Genomic DNA, 15,084 nt, shown 5'->3' with positions numbered 1-15,084 from the left:
ATCAGAAGATATGATGCAAAAGTGCCCCTTTGACCCGTCGACGGGACGACCACTTGGCGAAACTTGGAATGATTATATAAGCATCTAGAGAAAGCACGTTTCTAACACGTTTGAAGACCCGGGATACTAAGCTTAGACTCAGGCTTTGCGTGCCACATCCCAGCTAACCCGCCTGTACATATCCAAGTTCTGGTATGTTTAAACAGCACTGAGCAATGTTGTCCAGTATCGCATCTATTATTAGAACGGTGGGACTACCATACCTGAGGCTGTACGCCCTTGCCTAGGTACGGACAGAGTACGGACCAAAGAGCAGAACTGATACAGAGCCTGGTATAAGTACCGACACAACACCACGATAAGGGATCCACATCTTGGAATACCGAGTCGACTGATTACGTACATGTGTACTAGTTTCTGGGCAATTTTCCAACACGAGCCGTTCCCCTCGGAATGGCTTGGTATCATTGGCTAGACTTGAGTCAGCTTGTCTAGGAACACCGGTAATTACATAGGTACCGTACTAGGGAAGTGTTGGAGCAGATTCTGTTCAGATTCTGTCGGAGGCTCCATGCACAATAAGCGGGTCGATGCTTCTGGACCTGACCTGCCCCTATTCCGTCTTCTGCCTGTCGCCTCTCTATCTGTCCCTCCAATTCTGCTCCAATGTGGCCCCTCCAGTACGATGCACAGTGCGTTGTCTGTGACGATACCAGGACCGGCACTGTACTGACAGGTGTCTACTGTTAGCGATTGCGTGTGGCCATCTGCTAAACGTTAACGGCGATTACCTAAACATTGTCCAGAAGAACAAGACAGCTGAAAATCCGCGTTCGCCCTTTTCCCATTCCAGACCAGTCCCATGCTATCATCCGCCCCCCGGGCCCCCAATACACTATTTGTCTTGTCTCATTTCCATTATTTTTGCACAAGCCAAGTCTCGTCGACCTTTTCCCTTGATTTCCCCATTTTTCACCACCACGACCACGACGATAATTCTACCCAAAACTACTGGGCTGTGCAGCAGTGTTGATCGTTGATTGCCTCTTGCTGGTCTCTGCCATCAGCTCCAGATGAAGCTCTGAGCAGCTGGTAGCGGGCAATCAACCAGATCGTTGCTCCTACCCTCGTCTGACATTTCTGCTGTCGTCCTCCTATCTATCAGCTGAAGTCTCTCCGACAACCGTCTTCCAGACACGCCCGCCCGCCTCGAACCTGTATCCCAGTCGCTGGCTCCGTTCGCCAATCATTGCTGCATTTAGGGACATTCCCTTGTCGCTCGTTACTCGCTCGATTTCACGATAACCAAGCAGGACGGCGCATCTTCAAGCTTCCGTGTCATCTTTTGAGGCAGTCAGCGCGGATAGAGATACGGCGCGGCCTTGTTTGATACTATTGCTTGACTTTGCGGTTCAGGTCTACGCTTCCCTCGTCCTACCATTCGCATGCAAGCCCCCGACATAGACGCATCATAACCAGCTGTTATCTCACTGGAGCAAACTTGCACAGTCCCCCAACCTTGCTCAAGCGTATATTGTATATGAAACATACGTCCACGTTATAATTGAGCATCGAGTAGACCACACGGCACGCGACGCGTGCATAGACCTGCATCATATAGGGAGTTTCGAATCCTGTTTTGTACTGCCGACTACATCATGGATATCATAAGACGCGCGTATCGCCGCGTGCCCTCCCCGGGCGGCGCCTCCCCGCTGCCCACGACTGACGAGAAAAGGCATAATCGTCGACACCAGCTGCAAGCGCGTCTCGCTTTCTTACGAAGGCCGCTTCGGCTGAGGGGAAACTCGAGTATTTCTGTGCCTCTGGGAGTTGTTGTGCTCTTCCCATGCATTGTCCTGATACTGATACTGGTGCTATTTGTGAGGCATCCAAGTTCTCCTGGGCGGATATTAATTCCCGCCGGCTCTCCGCCAGCCATTCGGTATGCCATCGTCGATCTCAATGCATTGTTTGACGTATTTTGCTGATATAGTGGGGCCAACAGAAAAATTAGCGAGGAACATGACAAGGTCTTCGTGACTGGCTGTCTGGAACCAGACACGTCGAAACCTCGGGCAAATGCTGCTTTTGTAGTACTTGCACGAAACAAAGAACTAGAAGGTGTAATTCAGTCAATCAAGTCCATTGAGCGTCATTTTAACCGATGGTACCATTACCCATACGTCTTTCTGAACGATGGAGATTTCAACCAGACGTTCAAGGATACAGTCCGCAACTACACTTCTGCCTCTGTCGAGTTCGGCAAGGTTGGCCCGGAGATGTGGGGTTATCCTGACTGGATTGATCCTAAAATTGCAAAGGAGGGTATCGCTAAACAGGGTGACGCCGCCGTCATGTACGGTGGTCTAGAAAGTTATCACGCCATGTGCCGATTTTATTCAGGGTGCGTAACGACGAGCTAGTGATCAAAGATGCTTGCTAACGATGTGTTAGATTCTTTTACAAGCACCCTCTCCTTGCAAAGTACGAATGGTACTGGCGGTTGGAGCCTGAGATCAAGTATTTCTGTGACATTACCTAGTACGTTCGGCTAAGCTGCCTATGTTCTTCTCTGTTGCTAATTCATTGAAGCGATCCCTTCTTGAAGATGATTGAAAATAACAAGACTTATGGCTTTACCATTGCCGTGAAAGAACTCCGAGAAACCGTACCCAACATATTCCGCTACGCTTCTGCATACAAGCGCATTAACAACATTACCTCCCAAGGTCTCTGGGAGATGTTTGTCGAGCCAAGGGAGCCGCAATCTCGTCCCGAAGATGATCCCAATTACAAGCCGCCGCTACCAGAGGAAATTCTACGAGCTGAACCAGGTCGCGGCTTGCCCGAGATCGACCCTGAAGCTATGGAGGGCGAGAATTACAACATGTGTCATTTCTGGTCCAACTTTGAAATTGCTAAGCTGAGTTGGTTCCGAAGCCAAGAGTACGAAGACTTTTTCGAGATGATGGATCGTAGTGGAGGTTTTTGGATGGAAAGAGTACGTTCTCACATAATTTTAATTCAAGGTCATAGGCTAATCATTTATACAGTGGGGGGATGCCCCTATTCACTCTCTAGCGGCTGGCGTGTTGCTAGCTCCGCGTGACATTCACTACTTCCGTGACTTCGGTTACCGACATACCACTATCCAACACTGTCCAGCCAATGCTCCAGCTCGACAGTTACCTCGAGAGCCTTATCTTGAGATGACCACAACTGATGAGAAGTATCGCATTGAGGAAGATGACTACTGGGAACAATGGGATGAGGAGAAAGAGAACGGTGTTGGATGCCGCTGCCGCTGTGACACAGACATCGTTGATGTTGAGGGTAAGGAGGGATCCTGCCTGGCCGAGTGGGTCGACGTCGCTGGTGGCTGGCAAAGCCCTTAGGCATACGTAATAGTCACCGAAACGATCTCCGCCAGTTACAAACTATCACGAACCTCCTAGTCAGCTCATAAAAGCGTCTCTGGAGGTAGATACACCCCATTTTTGGGCCGAGATGGGACGAGCACATCACCATCCATGGTCACAGACAAACCTTATTTATGACGGCCCTCTTTACAAGCGGAGAAGGTTGTATGAGATCCAGGGTTACGATTTGGGTTATTGAACTTGGGACTTGGGTCCGTTAACTCTACAGGCGTCAGCGGGGTCTACGGATTTGTACGTGTAGATGGTGCAAAGAAGCTGCTAATGTTGCTTCACATATATATACTGGGCTTGATATTACACATACATAATAATCACACATTGTCACGAATTATCTGGTTGCATATTGCAGTCTGTTCCTCCGTTTGAGCCATAAATTCTCCGGTATGAGGAATGATAATTGTGTGGAAGAGCAAGTTGACTCTCCTCCGCTTGGTCATTCGATCGTTTCCATGCTCACTATGTTTAAGTAAGCATGCAGGATACCTAGCTTTCATTGCTAGTAAATGGAGGCAGACATTCAATTACAGTATTTGAGCATAGAAAGTTGGTTTGTCCAACTTACCACCCACAGAACGGATAAGTGGGTGATGGAAGGGAGATGAAAATGGTGCCAACTAATTTCACTCCGAAAGTGAGGATTTGCCTAGTGGAAGAGTAAGGTGCAGTAGATATGAAGCTATATAGGCCTTGAGTTTATAGTGTACCAAATGTGGGCTGCAGATAACTGCGCTTACAGATAGCTAATAAATGCAGATTTAAATGCAAAGGACTACAGATCTAGCTACGCTCTTAAGTTAGGGGAATCCAGAAATAGTGATGTGCTCACAGTCTGGTATCCGCGACGCCCGCTCTTGGTAGGATGTGCGCGACAGCAATTTAGTCAAGGAATGCTATGTTTAGTCACAGGATTATTAGATTCCTAGATATCCAGATTGAGAGTCTGTGATACAGAAATACTATAGCTAATTGTAGGAGGTTATCTGAACCTCCTACTTTGTTTGTGGAGGGCTCAAAGCTAATTATCCGGCGCCCAACATGAACAAGTGCACCCGTTTGACCGAAGGCGAAGGTCAAGCGGTGCTGCAAGACAATCTCCTTGTTCATATGGTTTCTGTTGTTTGTTCTACATTGTTCAGCCTAAACAATGCTTTCAAACGTCAATGAATTGTTCATGCCTATATCTACCCTGGAGGGGCGGGCAGGTCTATGGACTGCAGCTCCCACACTCACAACAGCAACGGGACCGACAACCAAATAAATATACGTTTCATTACAGCATATATCGCAAAATACGTCAACATGGATAGAAATGGGAACATAAATATCAATCATTACATCAATTTGGAACGGAGGTTGTATCTCGAAATAACGGCATATACCCAGTGGATACGGAAAGTAGCCGTAGTTCTCGCTGATCTCCCAATTCACGCATATCTCCGTCCAGATCGACAGCAGGTTCGGGACACAGGTTTTGGCATTTCAGCCCCCAACGCCTACCGGTTCAAAGATGTGCTCCGTGAAGACTGGCCTATGGTGGTGGCGTTATTTTCTTTGATAGCCCTCCTATCTCGATTGCTCTACCTCATTATTGCACCCCCGAGTATTTTCGCTCTCGAGTACGCCTTAGCTGTCTTGTTTCTATTTTACTCAATTGGAATCATCGTGTTAACATATCAGGCTATCCGTGATATGGACCATCCTACAAGAATCAGCGCATTGCTGCCTGAACGATTCAATCCCTTTGAGAGGTGTGCTATCTGCCAGGAGGACTCGCCCCACGAACAACTTATCGATATACACTGCCGGGTTCCTGGCCAGGGAGACCAAATAGTACGTCACTCGTTTCATGAGGAATGCATCATCAGCCACTGGGAGGCTCGAATGGTCATTGCCAATGCTGGGGAGGAATATCGGTGCCCCATATGTCGGCAAGAACCCGATGGCTACAGCAGGCATTTTGGACCTCGAAGCCCGAATTTCCTCGATAACTCTAGACTAATGTGGTATATACACTCGCTTTTCGCCCGAAGGCTCGTTGTGATGATGAATAACTTCACTCGCCGACCTAGATACCCTTTCCAAGGGCACCCGTACCAGTTTAACACCATCTACTATATTCAGCTTATGCCTAACGTTGCCGTCGGCCACGTGCTTCTGGCATTGACCTTGCTCTTCTATCTCCGTCTCGCGACTTTGATGTTTTACTTGCCTCTTTCGTGGCCGGCGTGGGTAGTGGTCTTGAGCATCTCTATCGCATTCCTGAACCGCTTTAGTCGGATCATTGACACAAGACTCTACACAGCAGCGGATGATGGTATTTTCCGTTTAGGAATGATGGTTTTTGACTCGATTGACTTCTTTGCTTACCTGTTTCCTTCACGTGCTCCGCCAGCGCCGCCAGTAAGACGGGTACCAGATGACGGCAGACCGAACCCCGATGGTCCCGACGACGGCGGCGCAAATAACGGCGCACCAGACAACGCTCTAAACGACGGCATACCAGACAATGGCCGGTTGAATAACGACGATCCAAACGTTGGTATCCTTATCGATATAGACGACAATGGAGCAGGTGATGCCCAAAACGATGAAGGTGACGATGGCGATGATGGCGGTGCCGACGACCACCTCGATCGGTTGTATGGCCTCACTCTCCTCAAATTTACCTATATTAACGTTAGGGTAATGTGGGTATACGTCAGACGACTATTCTGGTCCATAGGCAGCCGTATTGCTTTTGATCTTGCCAAGTATGTTGCGTTGATTATCCCAAGGTTTGTTATAGGGGTCGCTCTATATCATATCGTTAGCCTCTTGTTTTTTGCCCTTGAGAGCCCTCTAGTTACGCCATCAGTTATAAACAACTAAGGCTAGTATTGTGGCCGGTGACGCAAAGGGGGCTTGTAGTGTTTTTATGGATCGTTGCTTGAGTAAATTTACTATTAGGAAGATACTGTTATATAGACATCTCTTGAGCTTGAATATACCTCTATTGAGTTTATGTTCGTTTCTAGTGAGGGTTTTTATATAATTATAGTTTAAAGGCTTTAACTAGTTACCTTGCTAAATGAAACTAACATTTAAGTCTTAACAAATAAAAATATTATAACTATAACTATAAATATTAAAGTATTAATATAAAAGCCTTTAAAATTAAAAATAAAAATAAAAAGTTTTAGTTATATTATATTTAATATATGAATATTCTGCTCTGCTCTTTCCTTACTTAGTTGGCAATGCCTTTTTCTGATTGTGGTGCTAAGCCAACGAGTAGAGCCGGTTTGTTGATCATATGATCGTCATAACTGGCAGGCAAAGCTGTTAGCGGGCATCCAGGTTTAGGCCGTGCTGACTTGCCTGAGAATTCCTATTGCACCTGAAGGCATCATAATAGAGAATTGATCTGCCATCGGAATCCGGAGCCAGCGCTTGACGAATGTGCGCAAGATATGTCCATGGGCCAGCTGGTGCCATACGTAGGGTAGGTGAGCAAAACAATCAGGAGCGCAGATCATTGGGAACTTACAAGAACAACATCAGCCGGAGCCTCTCCATGCATAATACATGAGCGATGGATGTCGTTAATCTTCGTAATAAGATGGTCGAGGCGATTGGTTACTTCCTGCACTGATCTAACATCGTAAAGATTGCTTAGTATTACTCCCATGTATAAGGTAAAAGTCATAAATGCGTAGTGGGAATACTCTTCGCCTTCGCACCCGTCTCGCCATATGTCCCAGTCGCAGTCAGAATCTAGGCCTTTCGCTCGCCGGTAATCTTGGATTTCGCTTGTGAGAAGTCCCTCGTAGTCACCATAGTTCCAATCTGCAGTCTCTTCCGTCACCGTGACTTTCTCTGCCACCACCTGCGAATGGGAGACATCAAAACCAAACAAAAGGCCGTATGTTGTCTGCGCGCGCTTGCGAGGGCTCACGAAAACCCGGGCGGCGATGCCGGGGTCGATTAGTTTCCCCGTGCCTACAAGAAGTGTGCCGCTTCCGCGAACCTAGTTCACGCCATTTTCCGTCAAGTCAAGCTCCGTGATGCCTATGTACCGTCCATTGATCATCCATTCCGTCTCCCTTAGAAAACACCCCTCCCCATGTAGGGCGTATGCTAGACCATGTTTCCTGAATTCATGAGTCCACATCTATCACTACATCACAACTTACCATGGCGGCATAGGAAGACGCGAGGAGTGGTGGCATCGCGGTCAGATATGTCTAAGCAAAAACCCTGCCTCACGACCACCCCCCCTACCTACTAATTACCCAACTTTTAAAGCGATTTTCTCAACGAATATATTATTTGCGATGCTTTTTTTTAATATTTTTAATTAAATCTATTACTTTTAACCTTAATAACCTTTTTTATATTAATATCCTTATATTTTAAAATATATTAATTAATAGCTTTATTAATATATATTAAATAATTAAATAATTTATATTTTACCTTTTATATATATATTATATAAATAAAGTTATTATTAAAACTTATTTTAATTAATTTTTATTTAACCTTAATATTTTTTTAAAGTTTAACTTTTAATACTTTAATTTTTATTTATAAAAATATAATAATTTTAACCTTTTTATTAAAGGCTTTATTAACCTTTATAAAAAATAGCTTTTATAATAAATTATTAAATAAAGGAAAGATTTAAATTAATTTTTATATATTAATTTATAATTATTAACTTTTAAAAGGTATTTTAATTATAATTTTTAAAGTTATTTTTAATAAATTAAATATAATAAATTATTTTTTTATTATAAATATTAATATTATTACCTTTATAATACCTTTTTTTTAAATATTATATATAATAAATATATTAAATATATATTATATTAAAATACTATATATATTATAAAGGGATACTGTAAAGATATATAAAATATATACTAATAAAGCTATATAACCTATAATAGCTGTTGGTTTATATATATCCCTACGTATATATATATTTTAATTTCCTTTTTTCTTCCTTTTTTCCTTAACTTAAAATCTTCATTTATAATATTAATATAGTTATACTTTAAACCTTAATTATAATACTATTTTAAGCTCTTCCCTTTTATTAATAAATGTTATATAAGTATATTATCTATATTTAATTATTATTATTTATAATTTATAAATTAAACCCTTCCCCTCTTTTTATTATATCCTATACTTAATAATAAATAAATATAACCTTATAATAAACCTAACCGATAGAATTAAACCTTATACCTCTTAAAATTAAAAAAACCTTAATTAAAATAAATAATTTAAAACAATTTTAATAATTATTATTATATATTGTAACGCATTTCCCACTTAACCTGGCCAACCAATTAACCTAACCACATTTTTAACCTTTATATATACATTTAAAAATATTTTAACAATTATTTATATAATTGATTTAAACTAATTTAAATCTAAATCGTTAAACGTTTTTATAATATTTTTATAAGTTTATACATTATAGCTGGGTTTATTATAAACCTTATAATGCTAAGTATAAATTTCCTTCCTCCTTATATAATAATTACCTTAATATATAATGCAATTTTCTACTTTAAAAGTACCCTATACCTTTATTTAATCCCTAATATCTTTAATAATAAAAGATCTTCCATTTTATAATTTAATTCTTTTTATATAGCAATATTTATTAAACTTATAATTTACTTTATAAAAGCTTTTAACCTCCCCCTTTAATAATATAAAATAATATATAACATTAATTATATTATATATAATTTAACTTAACCCTTTAATAATAAATATAGGAAAGCTATTTTAATATTATATAATTCTTTCTTTAATATATTTAAAAAGGGAATTAACTTTAATTAAATTATTTAAAGTTATAATTATATAAGGATTAAATAATATTAAAGATAAAGGGTTAATTTAAGGTATAATTAAATAATTTAACTAATTAATAATATAATTTAAATTATATAATATTAAACCTATTCCTTTAAATCCTTCTTATATATTATTTAAAATAATTGCTTTATTAAATATATAGAAAAATATAGTTATAAAATCTTCCTTTTAAATATAAGTAATATATACCTATATAAAGCCTTTAATTTACTTTTTATATAATTATTTTAAAGGGCTAAATACCTTAATATTAAATAGTTAAAAGTAATAAAAAAAATGGAAAGGTATATAAAGGGTAATAATATTATTTTTTTATAATATAATTTAAATTTATATAAATAGTAGCTTTTATAATTATTAAAGAAAAGAAAATAATAATATTCTTTTATATAAAGCTTTATATATTTATTAAAATACTTAATTTAATTTATAGCTTATTTATTTATTATTTAACTATTTTTTATAATTATAATTTTTTAATTGCTTAATATATTATTATTTTTATATTAAGGTATAAGGTAATTTTTCCTTATTAAAATAATATATTATGGAATAATTTAACTATATAATAAAATTACTTAAATAATTATAAACTATTTTAAATTATTTAATTAAACAGTTTATAGTTTTTATTTATATTTAATTAAAGTTATAATTATTTTAAATATAATTTTACCTATTATAAACTTAGTTTTATTAAAGTTATAAATATCTTCTTTTTAAATGCTATTTTTATTTATTATCTTTTATATAAAGATAAATTAAATGTAATATTTAATTAGATTTTTATTTAATACTTATTAATAATTAATTCTTTAATTAAAATATATTTAAATATTTAAAATTTATTATATAAAGTTTAATGTTTAATTCTTTTTAATTAGCTTTTAACCTTATAATATTATTAATTAATTAGTTATATCTTTTATATAACTATATAAAGGCGGAAATAATTTTGCTATAAAATTAAAAATATATTATATAATTAATTTTTTTTTATTTAAAGTTAATTAAGCTTTTAAAGGTAATATTTTACTTATTAATTTAAAACCTTTTATTTAAAGGGTAAGTATTATATAAGAAACATTATAAATAACGCATCTCCCACTTGACCTGGCCACCCAATTGACCTGGCCACCCCCATAGCCTATACAAATAACGTCGGTGCATTAATCACGTGATAATTTAATAACTCTACGAATAATAGTCGTATAAAATAATAAGGTATACCATTAGATTCGTAATAAAAAGAGCTATTTAACGGTACCCTTTACTAACTTTTACGACTTATATTCGCGGAGTTATTAAGCAATACGCTAAAGTAAGCGCTAAAATAATCCTTGCCTAGCGCCCTTTTAGCGTATTGCTTAATATCTTGCTTAATAAATTTTATAAAAAATAGTAAAAAATACCTCTGGATTCCCCTTTAACTAACGGATTTAAAGGTATTAATTATTTTATTATAGGCCTAATATTGGTTAAGTTATTATAGATTAAAACATTGGACTTTTATATAGGTTAAGGGGGTGGCCAGCTTAATTGGGTGGCCAGGTCAAGTGGGAGATGCGTTAGTAGTAATATATTAAATGGATAATTTTAAGTTTTATTTAATAGCTTAAAGTATAAGCTGTAAATTACTTTCTTTATAAAGGGTTTTTATAATTATTAGTAGAGAAATAAGGGATTTTTTTTATATATATATAAAGGTTAAAAATGTAGCCAGGTTAATTAGGTAGCTAGGTTAAGTGGAAGATGCATTACTTAACGTTCCTATAATTAATAAATAATTAACCTAAAACCCTATCCTTTTTATTAAAGAAGAAGAAATTAATATTAAATTTAAAAATAGCTTTTAAGACTTTTTAAACTTTAAACTGGAAAATATAATACTTTTACCATTAAACCTTAATTTAAATAAAGGATTAATAAAACTACCTTAATTAATAAATAAAATAAACGTTATTAATTAAGCTACCTTAATTTAATAGTTATAAGAATAAATTATTACTTTTTAAGCTTAAATAAAGAAAGGTAGTTTAACCTTAATACTATAAAAAAGCATGGTTAAAAGTACCTTTAGTAAAATTAACTTTAAATTAATTAATATAATTATATAAACTATCTTTAAAACAATTAACCCAATGGGTAACCTTATAAACTTAAACTTAAAATATATAAAAAAAGTTAAAACCTATAAAGCTAACCTAAATACCTTTTTTAAAAATAAAGATTTATTTAATAATTAATTAAAAAAGCTAACTAATAAATTTAAAGAAAATATATTAATATATTATATTAAAAAAAGCTAAATATATTATATTATATTTCTTTTAAAGGAAAATATTAAAAAAGCGGTTAAAATTTACTTTTATTTTACTATTTAACTATATAACAATTTAATTAAAATGGTATAAATATTAAAAACTATTTATTATAACTTAAATTAAACTACTTAAGTATAAAATACCTTAAATAAATTTTATTTTAAATTAAGCTTTAATATTTATTAATTTATTTTTTAATTTAATAACTTAATATTAAAGTTAAAGTTATTTAAATCTAAATAGTTTTAATTTTTATAAAAATATATTAACCTTAACCTTAAAATTAAAATATTTAAAGCTAATATTAACCTATTAATATTATATAAATACTTTTATAATAAAGTAATAAAGGTAATATATAACTATAATTATTATTATAATTATTAAAAAAAAAGATAAGCTATTAGCTTTATTAATTATAACTTTAATAATAAAAAAAATATAAATAAAGGAAATATTATAATAAAGCTTAAAGGGATAAAGCTTTTAAAAGAAAAGAAAAAAACCTATTAAAAAAATAATACCTACTTTAAATATAATAAAATAAAATATTACATTATAAATTACCTTAAAAAGAATAAAAATATAATTTAAGTATAAAATAAAGAAAGTAAAGAAAAGCTTATTAATTTTTCTTTTATTAAATCTAAATTGGAAAATTAATTAAATTGTTAAAAAATTCCTTAATAATTTATAAACTATCCTTAACCTATATAAAAAGTAATTAAAATATTATATAATTTATATACCTTATTTAAATATAAATAAATAATTTTAAAATAAAAGCTATTATATTATATAATATTAAAATTTAAATATATTTAATAATTAATTATAAATTAATTTATTATATTAACCATTAATTAAAAGTTAAATTAATTACCTTAAAATAACTATAACGATTAAATAATTATTAAAAATAACCTATTAATATAATTAATTAATACCTTATTATTACTTTAAAAGTAAATAAATAAAAGTTTAAAAATTAAATCTTTTAAATTATTAATATTAAATATAATATTATAATTAATTTAAAATAATTAATTAAAAATAAAGTTACTTTAAACTATACCTATTAAATATTATATTAGTTAAAAAATTTATTCCCTTTTGCTTAATTTTTACCTATAATTAAAATTGTATAAAAGTTCTTTAATAATTAATAAATTAACCCTATTATCCAATAGAACGCTAATTAAAAGGATATTGCTTTAAAAAAGAAATATATTATATTAAAATAATTAATTATATACCCCTAAAAGAATATTTAACTTAAAAGCTTAAAAATAAAGCAATTTTAAAATAAAAGGATTATTTAACAACTTATTAAAAAAATTAAGTTAAACCCTAAATAGAAATAATAAAAGAAAAGAGTACTTTTAAATAAATTAATATTTATTAAATTTATTAAAGTAGCTTTAAAAGTAATTATAATAATATTAAAAAAGATTTAAAAGACCTTTAATAATAAATATATTCCCTTTTTATAAAATGAAAACTTTAAATATATTAAGCTAATCTATTATTTAATCCTTAAAAGGTTAACCTATTTAAAAGGATTCTTTTTAAAAGTAAAAGCTAATAAATTATTTCTATTATAATTAAAATATAATATAATCCTTAAAACTATTATTAATAACCCCTTAAATAGCTTCCCTTAATATTAAACTCCAATTTAATACCTATTATTAAAAAAAGAAGTAATGGATAAATTATTAACCTATAGCTTTATTAAACCTTATATAAAAGTAAATACTTCCCTTATCCTTTTTACCTTTAAATTAAATTTAATTAAAAGATAGTTTTATATTAATTATTAATAGAAAAATAAATATTTAAAAGATTATATTATTTTAATATTAAATTTAAATAATATTATATATAATAGTTAAAGAGTTAAACGTTATATTAAGCTTAATATTATTAAAGCCTTTTATAAATTAAAGATAGCTTTAAAATTTTAATATTTAACGGTATTTTAAACTTAATAAAGAATGTTTTAATAATTAATCCTACCTTTTAAATTAAAGATTAACCCCGTTTAATAGTAAAACTTTATTAACTTTTAATTATATAAATTATTTAACCTTTTTATTAACATTTATATTAATAACATTTTAATATTTATAAATAATAAAAAAGAATATTAGGAATAATATAAAGAAATAATATATTACCTTTATAATATTAAGCTTTAAAAAGATATAAAAAAATCCTACTTTAATATAACCTTTATAAATTATTTAAGTATAATTTTAAAAGTTAAATAAAGTATTTAAATAAACTTTAAAAAGATAAAGGTTATTATTAATTAAAAATTTAAAAACTTAATTAATACTTAAACTATTTATTTATTTTTAAAGCTATATAATTTTATTTAAATATTTATATATTATATTAATAATATAGTTAAACCTTTAAACTATTTATTTAAAAAAGGTATATTATTTAAAATAGGTAATAAATAATAAAAAGCTTTTAAATTAATAAAAAAATTAACCTATAAAGTATTAATGTTAACCTTCTTTTAGCTTAATTAACCTATTAAAATTAAAACTAATACCTTTTAAAATATTACCGGTTAAGCTATTTAATAATAATAAAAAAATAATACTTAAAAGCTTATAAAATATTCTTTAAAAACTATATTATTAATTAAATAAACTTATCCTATATAAAATAAAGAACTATTAATTATAATTTAAACTATAAAGTATAATTGCTTAAAGCTATTAAATATAAAGTTCTTTATAATAATTAACTATTAAACCTTATTATATTTTATTATTAAAAAAGTCCTTTTTATAAATTAAATAAGATAAATGTTATAGTTGAAGTATTATATATAAGGTAAAGCTTATATTAAAGTACTATTTATATATTTATTATAAGATAAAGAACGGAGGAAATATTTTAAATATAAAAAGTATAATAAAGTATTTTAATATATATAGTAAAGTAATAGTTACGTAATAATTATAATATATATAATAGTATAGCTATTTAGGCCTTAAGCCCTAGGTAGGTTATTAGGCCAGCTACTATAACTACCCCCCCCTTTAAAAAATTCTCGTTTTAAAAATTAAACTTATAGCTTTTACATTATTACTATCCAATTAAAAAAGGGATAACCTTAAATTTCTACCCTTTTACTACTATACTATAAGCCTTTAATCTATAAAAGCGCTTTAAATATTTCTATAATACGTTATAGGTTATACCTATTAAGTTTATTTATAATAACGCTTATTGCATTCCTTTTCCTTAATTTATATAATAATATATTTTATATATCCTTTAATATATTATTATTAAGGTATGCTTTATTAAATTTATCCTCCTTTATAGCCTTTAATTAATCCTTTAATCTTTTTAATAATTCTATAAACTTTAAATTCTTTTTATAAAAGTTAAATAATAACTTTAAG

The 15,084-nt window shown here is 31.7% G+C and overlaps 3 protein-coding genes across 3 annotated transcripts; 2 read left to right on the top strand and 1 right to left on the bottom strand.

The window, feature by feature from the left end:
* Window positions 1-1,658: 1,658 nt before the first annotated feature.
* F5B22DRAFT_650367 (nucleotide-diphospho-sugar transferase) lies at window positions 1,659-3,398 on the top strand (the record flags this gene model as incomplete). Its single annotated transcript, XM_047979306.1, has 5 exons — window positions 1,659-1,945; window positions 2,009-2,407; window positions 2,458-2,544; window positions 2,596-3,004; window positions 3,057-3,398. The coding sequence occupies 5 exons, from the start codon at window positions 1,659-1,661 to the stop codon at window positions 3,396-3,398; spliced, it is 1,524 nt and encodes a 507-aa protein (XP_047826955.1).
* Window positions 3,399-4,742: 1,344 nt separating this feature from the next.
* Window positions 4,743-6,311, top strand: F5B22DRAFT_659933 (uncharacterized protein; the record flags this gene model as incomplete). Its single annotated transcript, XM_047980242.1, has 1 exon — window positions 4,743-6,311. One exon carries the CDS (start codon window positions 4,743-4,745, stop codon window positions 6,309-6,311), a length of 1,569 nt encoding a protein of 522 aa, XP_047826954.1.
* Window positions 6,312-6,669: 358 nt separating this feature from the next.
* Window positions 6,670-7,651, bottom strand: F5B22DRAFT_638978 (phosphoglycerate mutase; the record flags this gene model as incomplete). Its single annotated transcript, XM_047977668.1, has 5 exons — window positions 6,670-6,748; window positions 6,801-6,907; window positions 6,970-7,075; window positions 7,148-7,421; window positions 7,612-7,651. The coding sequence occupies 5 exons, from the start codon at window positions 7,649-7,651 to the stop codon at window positions 6,670-6,672; spliced, it is 606 nt and encodes a 201-aa protein (XP_047826953.1).
* Between the last annotated feature and the right edge of the window lie 7,433 nt (window positions 7,652-15,084).

The sequence above is a fragment of the Xylaria bambusicola genome (assembly GCF_022495145.1).
Source record: "Xylaria bambusicola strain CBS 139988 unplaced genomic scaffold F5B22scaffold_53, whole genome shotgun sequence".
Classification (NCBI taxonomy): Eukaryota; Fungi; Ascomycota; class Sordariomycetes; order Xylariales; family Xylariaceae; genus Xylaria; species Xylaria bambusicola.
This window is presented reverse-complemented; position numbering and strand designations above follow the sequence as displayed.